Source organism: Elephantulus edwardii, unplaced genomic scaffold (assembly GCF_000299155.1).
Source record: "Elephantulus edwardii isolate Elephantulus edwardi_28Jun2011 unplaced genomic scaffold, EleEdw1.0 scaffold00073, whole genome shotgun sequence".
NCBI lineage: Eukaryota > Metazoa > Chordata > Mammalia > Macroscelidea > Macroscelididae > Elephantulus > Elephantulus edwardii.
The window spans coordinates 13,488,277-13,506,318 of NW_006399823.1; the positions used below are offsets into that span (position 1 = coordinate 13,488,277).

At 38.2% G+C, this 18,042-nt stretch overlaps 1 protein-coding gene across 12 annotated transcripts in view; it reads left to right on the forward strand.

The window, feature by feature from the left end:
* The window catches only part of PARD3 (par-3 family cell polarity regulator), an 869,174-nt gene that overhangs the window by 317,462 nt on the left and 533,670 nt on the right, over positions 1–18,042 (forward strand). For all 12 annotated transcript variants that reach the window (XM_006888934.1, XM_006888940.1, XM_006888941.1 and 9 more), the window contains exon 3: positions 11,673–11,853. In XM_006888934.1, the coding sequence (XP_006888996.1) occupies positions 11,673–11,853 (181 nt within the window). The remainder of the gene's footprint in view (positions 1–11,672; positions 11,854–18,042) is intronic.

An 18,042-nucleotide genomic window follows, 5' to 3' on the forward strand; every position in this document is an offset into this window, starting at 1 on the left:
GCAACTGGATGTTTAGTTTTTCCATTGTGGTGAGAAGGATTTATGAGTGACAGAAAATATATAGAAGCAGAATTTCCATGTCAATGGAATAAGCACTGGCTAGCAACGTAAATATAAAAGCAAAAACAAAGCAAGGGCAACAGAACCACAGTCCTTGGTCTTGAGTTGATTACAACTTGTAGAAGCCCTGATGGTACAGTGTTGACTGCCATCCCGAAGGTTTCTAGCTGACTGGTGGCTCTATAGTGTTAAGATGTAGCAGCCTACCTCCTTAGAGGGAACTCTGATGGCCTAGTTGTTAGTGAGTCTCACTGCCAATCCAATGGCAGATAGTTCTAATCCACCAGCTGTTCAGGGGGAGAAAGATAGGCAATCTCTTCTTCTGCTAGAAACCTGCTGGAGGGTCAGCCATTACTTAGTTTAGTCTCAGCCACTATGAGAGACAGAGAGAGACAGAGAGAGAGAGAGAGAGAGAGAGAGAGAGAGAAACACCTTCCATAAAGAATATAGCCTGGGGATCCTGATTGGCAATGCTATTCTTTTCTATAGTCTTGCCATGAACTACATAATTTGAAGAGGTAAAAAGACTCCAAGGAAGCCTTTCTAACCAGTGAATCAGCTCTGTGTATCCCCAAACTGTGGCAGACTTCTGAATAGACAAGAGAACAAGACATGAAGCCAGGCCTTCTAAGATGCTGTGATCCTACCTGGTGGTATTCATGGTGCTAGTTTTTTTGGATACAGCAATCACCTTAAAGCTTCTTCACCTTTGGCTGCATAGGTCAGGAATTAGGTTAACACTGCTCGTAAGAGATGAAATGGCCTAGCGAAAAGGAAAAGTCACAATCCGTTAGTATGTTAATACTCTTTTCCATTTCCTCTCCAAGCTTGAGGCTCCTCTTTTTTTAATCATTAGAGAAATTTCTCTAATTTTTAAAATGCTGATGAAGCACAGAATTAATTTTGCATACATTCCACTTTAAGGTTTACCATGATAAGCTTGAAATTAGTTTTCTGTGGAAAGTTTATTTTTATTGGTTGTAACTTGTACTTCTACTGTTACAAAACACCAGTGGCTCAAATGTATTCTTTTACTCTTGTTTTGCTTACTTGTCCAGTAAAACGATAGCTCTATTTAAATGAGTTTTTTAATGAACCATGGCAGCAAGTAAGGCTCAGAGAATGATTAAAGATTTAGTACTGACTCAGTGTCATTAAAGTAAGCTCAGTCATCAGAAAGCTTACAAATTGATTTTGTTATTTCCTTTGTACCCCATGTTTACATAATGATTCAGACACTTGGATGGACACAGTGACTTCAACAGTGGACTTAGATATAGTGAGGATGGCCCGTAGTGATTGTGTGGTGATAGATTAATGTGTGTTGGGTCACTGTGAGTTGGAACCAAGTTGTCAGCACCTAATAGCAACATAACAATTAGTTATCACATACTTACATAAGCACTTCCTTTCACTTTGCTGCTTTTCCAGTTTTAACGTGGACTCTGAGAAGAAACTATATGTGTTCATGGCAATCACAATTAATTCCATCTAAGTAAAGAGGATGACTCTATAGAATCCATCTTCAACAAGATGGACAGGGTGGATTGACACGTTGACTGTAACAATGAACTTGAGTGTGGGGAGATAGTGAGGTCAGCACGTGATAGGACAACGTTGAGATTTGTTGTTAATAGGGTCACCATGTAGTCAATTGATTGCACTTCACAACAACAGCAGCAATATCTGATTAGCCAATTTCAAAATTGTTTTGGTCTTACTGTGCAATCTTGCTTTCATGAATAGTTTATTTAGCAATAGTGTAATATTGTTGTAATGTCATGGATGGAGTACTAATGGAATTATGGCACTGTGACTGGAATGGGAGGCGGGATACATTGCCCTCAGATGGACAAGTAGATCAGTTAGCTTATGGTACTACGCATTTGCATATTTTCATTGCGGTTTGTGGTTGACACACTCGAGGCTATTAGTTGAACTTAACTCGTAAATTGGGAATCTAATTAGTCTGAAGGCTCAGCGGTTGATAGAGTGTGTCACCCAGAGGGAGAGCAAAATGAAATCCCAGATCAGAAATATAAGCATGAGGGCTGGGCAGTGTCATAGGTGAGCTCCAGATGGAGCAGAATATCTTTATTAGGCGTCTGCAACCCGCAAGTATTACCCACTTAAAGGTTGCCATCAGCTCTCGTGGAACAGGTGACCTTTGAGTGCTGACAGATAAAACCTTAAGATGTTGGTGGTCTCCTGGATTGTGCAGGTGGATCTGGGAATGCCTTGACATCTGTAAAGTAATAGTTTGTTTGAAATGATACTATTAAAGGTTATTTCATTAAGTTCTTGTGTTTGGAGAATCCACTAAGCTGGAGTACATAATCATAGGAGCGTCTATTCAACTTTCATGTACATACTGTAAATGACCAAACTGTGTGTAAAAGCCCATTATGTGTATTGCAAATTAACAATATAGAATAGGACGTGCATAATGGATTAAATGGGAGGAGGAAGTGAGAGGAAAGACAAAGATTTACACATAGATAGAAACAGTGGTGGAAGGGAGAGAGAGAATAAATGGATGGATAGGGTGAACAAATTGTAACTCTGCTGTGGAATATTTGTGACAAGATATAACCAGCGGAACCGTGGAGATGGAGCCACAGTTAAAAAGTTTTGCTTGCTGGGTGATTAAATGAAAAGATGACTTGTACCTGCTCTAAGATAAAGTTAGCTAGATTAATTGAGGAAATCAGAGGTTTATTTGTGCTTCCGAACGGAACCTAGGCTTTCACTTATTGACTGAGAAGCTATCTGAGATAATTTAGGAATTGTGCCTTGTTAATCGGCCTTGGGACTGCTGGACTAACCTTGGACTTGCATTGTGTGATATTCTTTGCCTTGCAGCCCTCCCCCACCAACCTATTTCCCTAATAAATCCCACAACTGTGAGTAAAGTCTGTGAGTCAATTTGCAAGGAACATTGGACCCAATGATTTGTAGAAATAAGTGAAGGAAAGTAGGGGTGGCATGTCTAAGCAAGTAATTATTTGGTACTATGGATGTTATTGATGGGGAGAGTTACCCTCTATGAAGCAGGTAAAAGTCAGACTTGGCCATTTCAATTTCTTCTGAATATGTTCAGCCTCCACATGAAGAAAGTAACAGAAACAAGCAGAGTTTGCACAAGGATGTACTGACAAATCACTTTTCTTGTGTGTGGAATCCATCAGTAGCTTTGCTAGAAAAGATGTGTAATCTCTTTGCAATTTAGAACCTTTGAAAACCCCCTGGAGGGTCAACTATGAGTTGGTTCCCATTTGACAGCAATGAGTTTGAGACTGTCAAGATTATGACCTTGAAAACCTTACAGGACAATTCTGGTACAGTTAATAAAAGGGTTACTATGAGTTGGTATCAGCTTGTTCTGCACATCACAATATTTGCCTGAAGGAAGGCTGAACTTGTTAGATCTTTCCATTCTTTTAAGGTCTTCTGACAATCAACAACATGGCATACTTCTTTTTTTTTTAACTCTCAAATAAATTAGGAAAAAATACTAAGGGTTATCTTAGCTATCTGATGCTGCTTTAGCAAGACGCCACAAGTGAATAACAATTGAAATGTATTTTCTTCCCATTTAGAAGGCTCTAAAGTTCAAATTCAGGAGTCCAGCTGTAGGGGAGGGCCACCCTTCCATTCTCTCTCTGTCAGATACGGAGGAAAGAAAGCACTTGGTTCCTACAGTAGCCATAGGCCTGGTGTGCCCTGGAGATGCTATATGTTGTCGCTTTTTTAGATGTCAAAGAGCTTTGCCATACAGATGCCCTTCTCTAAAAAAGACAGACTCCACTTTTGATACTATTTCTCCTGAGGCCCCCTCCTTTCTGCTCACTGTCCTCCCTTTTTTATATCCAGGGAGATTAAAGGTATTAATGGCCACCCCAGGGAAATTTCAGATTAGGATTTAGATGTGATTAGCAAGTGTTACATTCCACCCTTAATCCCCCCTCAGCTATTAGATTTATCAGAGAATGATAATTACATAGATCATTATGTAGCTTCCAGTTTGTCATTGTTGTTGTTAAGAGGGACTCATAGAGACTGCATTAACTCTATCATATCCCACACCATCGCCTACACATTGAGTCCATCTCCTTGAGGGTATTCCTCTCCTTCCCTGACTCTCCACCTTTCCAAGTATGATTTCCCTTTCCAAGAAATTGCCTGTCCTGACAATATGTCCAAAGTATGTGAAAGGAAACTCCCCTTCTTAGCCTCCAAGGAGCACTCTGGTTTCTCTTTGTTTCAAGAATTATCTGTTTGTTCTTTTGGCAGTCCATGGGATATTCAGCACTCTTCTCTCACACCACAACTCAAATGATTCTTCTTCTGTCATCTTTATTCATTATCTAGCACTCTGATGTATAGCAGGTGATTGGAAAGATTGTGGATTGAGCCAGGTACACCGTTGTCTTTAAATTGGCATCATTCATTGCTCTGTTAGACTTCAGAAAGCTCCCTGATAGCCAACTTTCCTAATGCTATGCATCCTCTATTCTCTTAACTGCTGGTGCCAAGGGTATTGATTGTGGATCCATGCAAATTGAAGTAATTGACAATTTCATTCTTTTCTCTGTCATAATGTTTCCTATTGGCCTAGTGGTGAGGATTTTTGTTTTCTTGATACTGAGATGTATGTAATCCATACCAAAAGCAGCCCTTGATCCTTGGTACCAAGCACTTCAGATCCTCCTCGTTTTCAGAAAGCACAGTTTTGTCATCTGTATAACACAATCTTTTGATGAGTTTTCCTCCAATCCTGATGCCATACTATTCCTAAAGTCCAGCTTCTCTAATGATTGGGTCAACATACAGATTGAATACTTAGCCATAGTTTGTTATGATACACACAGTTAAATGCCTTTGCATAGTCAATAAATCAAAATTATATGTATATTTTGGAAGAACATGAGTCAACCCCTGACCAAGGTAATATCAAAATTGTGTAAATTTAGTAAGGCAGGTTTTATTACCTATGTCTGATCAAGAATGTATAAAATCCTACTCAGAAGCCAGCGTCTGACCTTGTAATATTCTGTGCCTTCCTATTACTGTATGCATTACTGATAGATTTAACATTCCTGGGTCAAGAGTTTAGAAAAAAAAAAAATACAGTATCTGAAGTCCGATACTATATTTTACCAAATTGCAGTTCATTCTTATGTAAACTCTGGGCAAATGAATCCTTCTGTGTCTTAGCTTCTTTTCTGTAAAAATGGAAGGATATAGTCAGACTCATTTTTATGTGTGAAAGAAGCAAAGACTATATGTAAAGCACTGTCAAATAACTTTAGTTGGTAGTCATTTGTGCCTTTGCCTAAAACATTACCTTGCAAGACTTCTTTTCCTTGGATTGCTTCTTGGTTTGTGGAAGAGGTTCACCTCAGTCTCCAAGTTAATCATGAAACTGATTTATAAAAATCCATGATATCCATCACAATATAATTTAATAATAGCTAATTACAAATGTATGCTTATTCTGCTCTAGAAGTTGACATTCCTTCTGTTCTTTGTCACAACAAATCTAAAAGGCAGCAAAAGTAGAGACATTACCAATATATTCATTTGTTATTGCTGCCATAACATATCACCTCAGACTTAATGACTTGAAACAGTACAAATAGACTATTTTCACTTCTGTAGAGTACAAGTCCAGCTTGGGTCTCACTGTGTGAGACCAGGGTGTCAGCAGGGCTAGCTGTCTTTTGAGTTCTCTAGGAGAGCCTTCTAGAAAATACCCACATTCCTTAGCTCATGGCTTCTATCCTTAATCTTCAAAACCAAGTACCTCTCTGATGATTCCCCTCCCCCCACCCCCCACAATTCTTTCTAATCCCAGTCAGGAAATGTTGTTTTCTAGAGTTGTGATTAGATTGGATACACCTGGAAAGTTCAGACTGTATTCCTTAATTTTTTTCCCCCCGTGAATTTTAAAAAATTGTGATTTGAGTGAAAGTTTACAAATGTTTCCCATCTTAACATGTATAAAGTATTTTATTTTCTATGGAGGAAGAGATGTATTTTACCTAAGTAAGGTATCTTCTGTCTTTCAAAACTCTCTCACTGCTGAGTTAGAATTGACTCATAGTTGACCCTCCAGTGGCTTTTTGGGAGGCCTAGTGTGCTTATTGTTCTGCCAAATGAAAGGCAGATACTTTGAATCCATCAGCTGCTCCATGAGGGAAAGATGGGCCGATCTCCTCCTGTGTGATTCAGTCTTTGAAAACCCATTGGAGAGTCAGCTATGAGTTAGTTATCACTTGACATCAATGAGTTGTTGGAGTCTGTAGCCAATTAGGAACCCTGGGATTTAGTAGATTAAGCATTGGATTGGTAAATTAATGGTGGACAGTTCACATCCATTAGGTACCAATAGGAGAAAGGTGAAGCATCTTTATGACTCACAGCCTTGGAAAGAAACATTTAGGAGCAGTTCTGGTTTATCTTTCAGGGCTTGTAACTTGATGACCTCTGCATAGTGCTGAAGTAGTGTCAGTTTGAAGAGGAAATTGAACCTGATTCAAGCCATGGTCTTTACAATCACTATTATCCGAATGTTAGGCAGTGTGTAAAGATGGCAGAAGATGCAGTGATGCCTTTGAGCTGTGGTGCTGAGGAAGAGCACTGAACATCCCATGGGCTGCCATAATGACAAACCAGAATGGCTTGAAAAAGTTGGAGGCAAGGATAGTAGTGAAACATCATCTAATACACCTTGGACATGTTGTTAGGAGGGACCTGTCATTGGAAGAGAATGCCATGCTGGAAAAGGTGCAAGATAAGAGAAAGAGGGAAGACTTTTAATGAAATGGATTGCCATAATGACTAGAATGGTAGGCTTGAATATGTCAGTGATGAGGAGGATGGCATAAGAAACGACAGATCTCGTGTTCTTAGAGTCACTATGAGTTGTAGTCGATGGGACATAAAAACAGTAACAAATTGGTGACACCCACAATCCTTCTTTTTCAAATGTGCTAAGTAAAGCTTCATAATTTTAGAGTAGTGGGTTTACTAATAGCCATCCAAACAGGAAGGTCAGGTCTGACTCTACCTGTAGGTTTCTTTGCTTGGCTTCAGACTCTTTCATTACAATTTGAGTCCTGCTCAGAACTTGTCTTTCCACTCCTGATACAGAATTTGCAGTGTAACAAGATTCTGTAGGTAAAGATACTGAGAGTCACCTTGCACATCTTGTTAAACTGTAGGTTCAGATTCAGCGTATCTGGGTTAGAAATGCATGTTCTCAGTAAGGGTCAAATCAATATGCTGAGTTGAAGCTGTTTCTCTAGTTTCATTTCCCCTCCCCCCTTTGTCAGTTTATAACCCACAGATGTGGGCTTTCAGCCAATAGTCTATTCATTTAAGTCGCTATCCGAGATCCAAGAGGTTTGCAAGCATTAATGTATAATGGTTTTGTGACAGGTTTTCTGTTGGGGAGGATTCTGATGTTTGGGGAGTTAACATATGTAAGAAAGTTCAGCGTTCATTTATAATTGAGTTATTACAACTCTTATCCTAAAGTTTACCTGTTCCCGCTGATGGAGACATGATGGATGCATGAAACAGAAGAAAGATTAAGTAATTACTATTGAAAATGAACTTTAAAAATGCTCTATTTCATGGGTAGCAATGAAGATTCCATCTGTTAAAATAGGGATTTGAGTCACGTTTCACAAATTTAAAAGCAGACATTTCCTTTACTTTTTTTTGAAGGGCATGATAGAAATTTTAATATGTGATGTTTTTGTGAAGGCCTCATTTTCTTTGCTGTATTACTACATGTATTCTTGTAGAGAAGGTTTTCTAAAATTATATATCCTTCCCAATTTAACACAAAATTACTTTATAACTGCACCTGGCACTTAAATTTTGGTCTAAAAAGAAAACTGTAGAATTGTATGTTACTGGCATATTGCAAATCTCCAACTGTGATTCTGCCACTGAAATTCTAACAGCACTTGTTCATGACACAGTCCAGATTTCATAATACTTGTGTTTTCAAAAAATGCTGGAGATAATTATTGAAACTAATATACATAAGTGTTTCCATCATGTGTGGCATTTAAAGACTCATTCTTTATCATTTTCAAGCTCCATTTTAAGTTTGCAGAAAGGACCTGATTCTTGAGAGAACACATCATTGTGAAAAGTTAATAACAAAACTTGAATTTCCTTTTCCTCCAATTAAGCACCTAAATGTCAAAACTCAATAACTTAAAAGTGCATATTAAACTACACACCTTTTCAAAGGCTGCTGATTTTAAAATCAAGTGCAGAGTTTTAAACATACCCAGTACATACTTCAGATAGTTATTCTTTCTCAGGGTTATGAGAGTTCATTGACTTGTCATTTTCTGTCTCAGAAAATTGGAAATTGAAAGTTGGGTGGTACTAGAGGAACAACTTGGGCACCAAACTATGATGTGTGGGGACAAATTTGACCTGGCTTGAAACCAACTCATAGCTGACTCTTTAGTAGATTTTAGAGGCAGTAAATCACACAGGAGGAGACTGTCCCCTTTGTCCATATTTCTCATGTTAGCATCTGAAGGATATGAACTTTGTACCATTGTGTTGGCAGTGCAATTCCTTACCACAAAGCCACCCGTGCTCCCTATATTGGGCCTATTGTTTACTTTTGTAAACAAGGATTTGTTTATGAAGTTTTGTTAAGCATAGCCATGCTCATTTGTTTTTGTCTTATCTCTGTTACTTCTGCCAAGAAAAAATATGGACTTTTATACCCTATAAAGGCAGTTCTGCTTTGTCACTTGAAGTTGCTCTGCATTGAATAACAATTTTATGCCATCTAAGAACATAAAGACAACCACATGGTTATTTTTCTGTAATGGTAGAGAAGAATAGATTTGGCAGAAATATACATGGAGTATAAAAGCCAAAAATATTTATTTCTTAATCCTTTTCAGAAGAAGTTTGCTCACTCTTTTCTACTTGACAGTCTTTAAAATACGGAGACATTTTCTACTGGACTGTATTTAAAATACGGAGAGATTTTTGCTAGTTAGTGCTGTATAACCAGAGTCATTTTATTATCAAATATACAAACTTTGGTGTATCTATACAAACACCATTTTATTTTTTGTAACATAGGGATTTTGTAGCGTAGGGAGAGCCCCATTCCCATTGCTTGTTGAGTGGTCCAACCATTTGTCTTACTTTGATTTCTTCTTACCACTTCACCTCTCTCCAGATTCTGTAATCAGCTAATTATATATTAGGTCGCAGCAGGGTTCTGAGCTTCCTGCTTGTCTCCATGTATCTATGACCTTATGATGGTTTTCTTTTTGCCGTATGAACTGATTGATGAGATGTAATTGTTCATGGAATTTGTCTGTGTTCAAATCAACGAAACTGTCTATGAAATGAGAATTGTAATTATGCATATTGCTATTAGCCTGACAACTTATGTTATTGTCCATAAATTGGCAAGGGTATCTGATTTTTTTTTTTTAAGTGAATTTAGAAGGGAGGTGGTTTGTTTCATACTTAGTCGAAGTTCTTTCCTTGTATGGCTGAGCTTAGCCCCTGGGCATGCTATTGTAGGTTGGATAACCAAGGGGACAGTGGTGGTTCTAGAGACAATGGTAAATTTCTATGTAAGATTTCATTGTTCTCCAGCTTAGTGGAAAGAAGTAGGGAATATATTCTTGCATATGCTCACTCACACATTAGTCTCTTCTCTAATTCCTTCTCTTCCCTCCCTCCTTCTATAGTGATGCCTGATACCAATCTAATATCATCACATTTATGTGAGCTATTTCTTATTTGTGACTTTCGTTTCTTAGAATGAGAAACTTCTCATTATTCCTAATTTATTTTTTTCCCTGGTATGATTATAGAGTAGTATGGTAATTGCCAAACCCAAGAACCAAAGGGTCTTTGTGTTGTCACTATATAGTTTTTCCCCCCCATCTATCTATCATTGTTATGTGCCATCAAGTCGCTTTCGACTCATAGCGACCCTATGTACAACAGCTCTGTTCTGTGCTAGTCATGCTGTTTTGTGTGTATGTGTATGTATATATATAACAGTGCTATATAGTTTTGGTAGCTAGAACTTTGCAAAGCATATTCAGAAAAATTTCCCTGTCTGTTATCCCTGCCTTGCCAAGAACATGTGGCTCAAATCTACCAGCTGCTTAGGGGGCGAAGGATGGGCAATGTTTTTCTGTGCGATTTTACTGCCTCTGAGTCCACTGGTCAGCTGTGGGCCAGTTCTGACTACACAGTACTTAACAATAACGACCCCTACTATTTCTTTCTCATTTCTTCTACTTGAAACTCAACTTCCCTATTTTACCTATTTAAAACAAATCTTATTATTTTTCTTTTTTTTCTATATTTCCTTTTTTTATTTATTAAGATTTTAATGAAAGTTTATAAAGAACTTGGGTTTCTAATCGTTCATTGCTACATGTTTTCCTCCCTGCCCCCGTCCCCACCAGATCACTTTTTTCTTTGGGGGGAAAAAGTTCTTTCATTGTTAAACAGTCCCCTCACGCCCACCCCAGACCATTTTTACTATGCAGCTCTTTTTGACTCTTGTCATGCCAATAAGACATAATCATATATTCCTTTTATAGTTCTCTTCCTCGTCTGTTTCAATATCGTGTAGATTATTTATCCCCTTTTCTTAGCGCCCCCCCCCCATGTCAGTTGTTTTATAACAAAGGCATTATGCAGTATTTGTCTTTTTGTGAATGAGATCTTTCACTCAGCATAATGTCCTGCAGGGTCACTCATTTTGTATAATATTTCATGAGTTCCCTTTTTTTAAAAAAAAAAAATATAGCATAGTATTCCATTGTGTGAATATACCACAGCTTATCTATTCATTTGTTGATGAGCACGTGGGTTGTTTCCAACTCTTTGCTATTGTGACCAAACCAGCAGCAAACATGGGTGTGCATATATCTGCTTGGGTGACAGTTATGGTTTCTTTAGGGTATATTCCCAGTAGTTGAATTTCTGGGTCAAATGATATTTCTATTTCTAACTTTATGAGAAAGTACCATACTGCCTTTCACAGTAGTTGCACCGTTTTATATTCTCGCCAACAGTGAATAAGGGTTCCAGTTTCTCCACAACTTTGCCAGCATTTGTTGTTTGCTGTTCTGTTAAATTTTGCTATTCTTTCTGGGTTGAGATGATATCTGATAGTAGTTTTGTCTTTTCTGTATTTCTTATGCACAAATGAGCAGATACATACATATATTTTTTAATCTCTCATTCTTCTTATGCACACCATTGGTTTGTTTCTTTTTCCTCTTACTTTAAATATATCTTTCATTTTCATAGATGCCTTTAAGTACACTCCTTCTCTTTGCACATTGTCATAAACAAAATTTTCATTACTTTTCACTCATAGAATATTAGATACAAAATGTACTACTCAGAAACATAAAGGCATCAACAACTTACTTTCTTGAAGATTCACATTCCAAAACTTAAATTTTTAACTGCATAAATATTATCATTCTCCCTGTTGATGTGCATGAAATGTAGCGCCATGTTGGGTAGTAATGTAAATGCATTTTATTAATCAGAGTATCCTTACATTGAATTTGCAGCTGGTAGCTGTGTTTGATGAGCAAGACCCACATCATGGAGGTGATGGCACAAGTGCCAGCTCCACTGGCACCCAGAGCCCCGAGATCTTTGGCAGTGAACTTGGCACCAACAATGTGTCAGCCTTTCAGCCTTATCAAGCAACAAGTGAAATCGAGGTCACGCCTTCAGTCCTCCGTGCAAGTAAGTGAAAGCTCTTTGCTTTTCCCCCTGCACATTTCATCTTCATTTACAGGAATGTCAACTTTTGTTATCTATCCATGCTCCTGTGAATGGAATTCATTATCTGTTTTTATGAAAAATTGATTAAGTCCAAAACCTGGGCAAATGTCTTCTGCAAGAGAAATAAGTATAATTATTTACTTTTTAATAAGTGAGGCTTCCTTTCCTTTTTATGCTGGTCGGCTTTTAATTGCTTCTCAAAGCAAATAATGATATTAGATAAAGTTGAACTACCTTGAATTTTCTTTTCGTATGTTTTGCCTTAGTGCTAGAATAAAGAGAATAATCAAGAGACTTCATATGAAAAGAGCTTAGCATCATTGATTGGCAGTCAACCAAGTTAAAATCTTCTGTTACTTGAACTTTATCTGAAGAGCAATTAAAGAAGAAATCCCAGAGTCAAATTTATCTGCAGGAATCTTGAAGAGCTACTATCAGAATATAGAGGGAAAGACTAGTCTTAGGAGATAACCAAAACCCACTGACTGCCGAGCAAGTCGATTCCAATTTACAGTGTTCCCTAGGACCCAGTAGGACTTGCTCACAGTGACTCCATGGCTCTTAGTCTTTATGCAAACACACTGCCACATCATTCTTCCCACAGAAAGGCTTGATAGGTCCAAACCACTTTTGGCAAATAGGATTTAACCTACTGTTCCACCACACCTCAATGTCACGGGACGTAGTGAGCCAATATTTGGAATCCTAAGATCCAGCATGCACTAGTGTTAGAAAACATACTCCAAAAATCACTTCAGAGTTATTTTGGCAGTCATTTCTAGAATTTTGGGAGTGGAAGGGAAAGTAGAAGTTGTGCTACAAATAATGTTGGTTGTTGTTATGTGCCATTGAGTCAGAACTGACTCATAGCTAAGCCTCCCTAGGATTTTCAGAAGCAATAAATCAAATAGACAGGAGGTGAATAAATTCCATTGGAAGTAATCTTTCACCTATGAAGCTGCTGGTAGATTCGAACCACATGCCTTTGGGTTGGTAGTGCAGATTCTTACTTAATAGACCATCAGAGCTTTTTCAACTGTTTAATCCATTTGGTCCTATCCTCTTAAATTGAGCAATTTTTAAAGTAAGAATGCTCAGGCCAAGAAATTTATAAGTTTAAAGATCATTATCTTTTAGGTACATCTATTTTAAACATTCCCATTACTCAAAGGGAAAATTTGATCACGTGTTACTTTATTGATAGTTTTGATATATGCTGAGTTGTTGTATACTATTGAGATGGAACTGACCTATCCCTCCAGCAGGTTTTTAGAGGTGGTTAGTCATGTGGGAGGAGATTGCCCATCCTTTTCCCACAGAGCATCTAGTGGGATTCAAACTGCGTGCCTTCAGGATTGCAGCACAGCTTCTTGCCACTAGGCTACTAGAGCTCCTTAGAGAATCACATTTGGGTGCAAACCAATTGCCAACTTACTAGAATTGTTTTCTGTCATCTTGACAGGAAGCCATCAATATTATCACTCAGCGTAAAGTACCCAAGATTTCCAGGACAACTTAAAATGGCGCCACCATTGTATTTTGACTTACTTGAGAATTTTTTAATTTACAAGCAGTTTGTGCATGTATACAAGCCAATTGTGTGGTAATACCATTTGATTAATACATAGATATGCTATTTAAAGATATCTGTTGAACTTGCTTCAGGCGGTGTCTGGAAAAAGATGAGGCATACATTATACATGCTATTTAAGATGATGTGCAGGTGGTACGCAGATAAATGTATTTTCTTTGATTATATACCAGCTCATTAAACCTATGTTTGAACTGATGTCTGTGCGGAATGAGCCTATGGTTCAGAAGTGGTTTGTTTCAATTTAACTCAGAGCACCTTTCAGTTAAATAATAGCGTAAGTATTCAGGTGCCTTAAAGCAACGTCTATATGTGAGTAATTGAATCCTAAAATATATGCTTAAGGGTGTCCTCGAGACATGCTGCATAATGCACTGAACTGCTAATTGAAAGGTTGCAATTTGAATCCACCAGTTGCTCCAGTCAGGCGCATGGTTGATAAAGACTTTCTAGAAAAACACCTCCCACAGCCATGATCCTAGGAATGAATTTTTGCAACCTCCTTTTTTCTTGCTACAAAGGCTAATGAAAGCTTAGAAAAGGAAAGTGGACATTACCTCTAGATGTTAAGATAAAGCTCCTGTTGTTTGGTTGCTGTCTGGTTGATTCTAACTCAAAAGGATGTCTCATGACAAAAGAATTGTCCCATAAGCTTTTCTTGTCTGTAATCAATATAGCAGGTCATCTGCTCTTTGTTGCATACAACAGTCTAGTGGGTTCGGTTTAGCAGCACAACTCACTATAGACAACAAAGATTCAGTCCAAAATGTCAGTAGAGCCAAGCTTGAAAAATCCTGAGCTAAGTGAATCAGCTCAGGATCAAAATAGCAGTTATTTAAGAGAAACTAAAACTGACACCTGAGAGAAATTTTCATGAACCTTCATAAGGGGGAACCTTCTTCAATACATTGCATAATATCCATAATAATTTCTTTAAAAGTGATTAATATTTAATCGTGTTTTTTGAGGTTTGTCAAAAATAGAGACTAGAATACTGAGATAATAAAATCACAAAGGCTCTGTGGAGCTTGGGTGGTGTAATCCACAGTGCTAACCCACAGACCAGGCTTCTCTGGAGGTTTGAATCCGCTGGCTGCTCCATAGGAGGAAGGGGGACAGTCTCTTGTCATGTGATTTATTTACAGCCTTAGAAAGCTGTCAGAGAGTCAGCTGTAAGTTAGTTTCGACTGAACGTCAGTGAGAAGAGAGAATACATGATAGCACAACATCAAAATAATAGTATGAATGAGTGTGAACTAAGTGTGTGGAGATTGCGAATATGCTGGGGTTACAGAGGATGAGTTGGGGAGGCTGCAGGGGCTGTGGCTGAGGAACTTTGGTGCTGGTGGAGCAAGGTAGATCCGGAGTATGGTCTCAATGACATCACACACCAGGCCACTCTTTCTGAGGTTTCCCTACACAGCCATCGCTGGAGCCGCTTCCAGCTGATGTTGGATTGCTGGTCTACAGTAGCGGGGGTTGGGGTATGGGGGGAAGGCGAGTGGTCCTAGTTTACACACACACCCCTTTTGGATCTGATGGACCTCATGTGAGTTTAAAGAAGATGGTAAGACCTCGACTTCCCAGACACTCAGAATGGTGTCCTTTGAAAATTAAATGAAGAAAAGTTGTAGCCACCTTTTGTGCCAAGATCTAGCTTATGCAATGACTTGAGAACAGTGCAGCAGAGACATTTGCTTGGTAGCAAGTGAAGAATTGAAAAGCAGCCTCCGATGCTCTCTCACCTGTGGTACCTATTGCTTCACTCATCAAACATTCCAAGGTTGAGGAATTCAGGTAGAGTGAAAAAACTAGAGGAGAGACACTAGTACTTATAAAGGACAGTGTTAGGAGGGTGGAGAGAGCAGTCCTACTTCTTCTGCTTCTGGCTTGGTTAGGTTACATAGGGGGCTCCTTTTTTTTTTAAGGTATTTGGCCTCGTTACTACTATTACATTTTGTTCTCTGGTGGGCTAGTGGTAAGAAACTGTGCCATCAGCCAGAGACACACAATTCCAATTCATCAGCAGCTCCATAGGAAAAAGGTGGGCAATCAATTCCCTTGAAATTTACTGCCTCTGAAAACTACTGAAGGGTCAGTTGTAAGTTAATTCTGACTTGATAGTATACAACGATTAAAAAAAAAAGGCAGACCTACCAAATGCTGTCTACATATTTAATGAAATCTTACTATAGATTCCAAATTAATTTTTAAAGGAGGTGGAAAAAGGAGGCAAATTCTGAAGTTTATGTGGAGAGGAAAGACACCCTGAATAAGCAGAGCACTTCTGAAAAACAAAAATGAAGTGGGAGGCATAGCACTCCCTTACCTCAACACCTACTGTACAGAAGTAGTAACCAGACAGCATGGTACTAGTATAGTGTTAGACTCCTCAACTAATGGAACAGAATCAAGAACCCAGGAATTAACCCATCGATCTGCAGTCAACTGATAATTCAACAAGGAAAGAAAATTTGTCAGATGGGGAAATGACATCCTCTTTAACAAATGGTGCTGACAAAACTGGGCTGCTACCTATAGAAAGCTGAAACAGGAGCCACACCTCTCATTATACACAAAAATCAACTCAAAGTTGGGTCAGACACTTAGGTGCAAAGCCCAAAACCATAAAATTGTAAGAGACAATTTAGGACCAAGTTTATAAGGCTTTCCCTATGGTATAAAAAGGCTGTCAAATACAGCTAGAAATCTACAACTAGGAGAAGATAAAATTGATGAATGGGATCTTCTAAAGATTATATCCCTGTACACATAAAAAATATTTTCCAATAGAGTGGTAAAAAAACCAAACCCTGGGAAAAAGTATTTGTCAATACCATCTCAGACAAGGGTCTCGTAACAAAATTTTACAGAATCTTATAGGACCTCCACAAGAAAAAGACTAATAACCTAATTACAAAATGTGCAAAAGACATGGAAAGACTTTTCATAGAGGAAGACATTCGGATGGACAACAGACACATGAAGAAATGCTCCAGATCACTAGCAATAAGAGAGAGGCAAATCAAAACCACAATGAGATATCATTTCACCCCAGTTGCAGTGGCAAAGTTTAATAGGACAGCAAGTTGGAAAAGTGGCAAAGTTGGAAAGAATGTGGAGGGGTTGGAATGTCCAGACTAGCTTTTCCTGTCAAAAGAATATCAGAAATCATTGGAGAAATAAATGACTGAATTCAGATGTGGGACAGGAATTGGGTGCAGTGAACGTGGGTTTAGGTTTATGCTGTTCTACATGATAATAAGGAGGCTGTGAAAAATTACTTTTGCTAATTGTTAGATGCCAATGAGTTGGTTCTATGGAAATACAAACCGCTATCCCATCCTCACAATTATTGCCAGGTCAGAGCTCATTGTTAGAGCCTCATGTCAATCCATTCTCTAGCCCCCCACCCCATCTTCTTGTCTTCCACTCAACGTCTACTAAGCATGTGGATTTTCTCCAGCTTTTCTGCTAATAGAAAAGTTGCTAGTTTGAACTCACTAGGAACTTTGTGGGAGCAAAGACCTGGAAATCCCCTTCTGTAAGAATGAACAATCTAGTGACTTTTATGGAGATGGTCTCACCTATCAAAATTGCCTCCTTGATACATAGCAATAACAAAAGCAGTAACAACATAGGATACTCATAAACCAACATGACATCTTGTCTGTATGTCGTACACAGATGGTAGCCCTGGTTGACCAGCTAGATGAGGGAAGTTCCTTTTTATGAAAGTCTTCTAACTAGTAATTAGAGAATGAATGAATTTTGTAACTTCTGATGAATTGTGGGTCTAGATTTTAATCACTGACTACTATTTAAATAGAGTAATGAATAGATAGATAAACATAAGCCAAGAAAAGATAACTATGCATTATTTGCTTTGTAATGCAAGAATACACACTATTAATAAAGTACTCATTGGTGTCAACTAGAATTTGACTTGCTTCTGACCCACTAGTGAGTTTTTTAGATCATAAATTGCTTGAGAGGAAATTTTATATTTTTTGCCTTTGTGCTGCTACTGGTGAATTTGTGCTGCCAAGAGGTCTTGGGGTTAGCAGCACAACTTTTTACAGACTAAACTAACAAAAAGTGCCATGACAAAAGTAGTAATAAGCTTACCTGAAACTGATAAAAATTTCTAGATCCTACTGCCAATTTATAGGACGTACAGAACATCAAGAAGCATGTTAACGCTGTGGGAGTGCAGTCAGCCAAATCCAGGGACTGCACAAGACAAATGACCTGCATCCCTCAATAAATCAATTGCAAGGAATAAGAGATGCAGAGGGAATTTACAGATTAATAGAGATTTATGAGACATAACAACCAGTCATTGTGTGTGCATCTTACTTCAAACGTGATTTTTAAAATGATGTATACGGTCATTGTTAAGTTGAACACTGCTTGAATATTTCACATTATGGAACTGTTACTTTTATATGTGAAGTAACATCATTGTGCTGATTCCTTTTTGAAACTATTTTTTAGTAGTACCTACTAATTTGTGGTTGAAGTAATATATCTGAACTTGATTTCAAAATAATATGAGC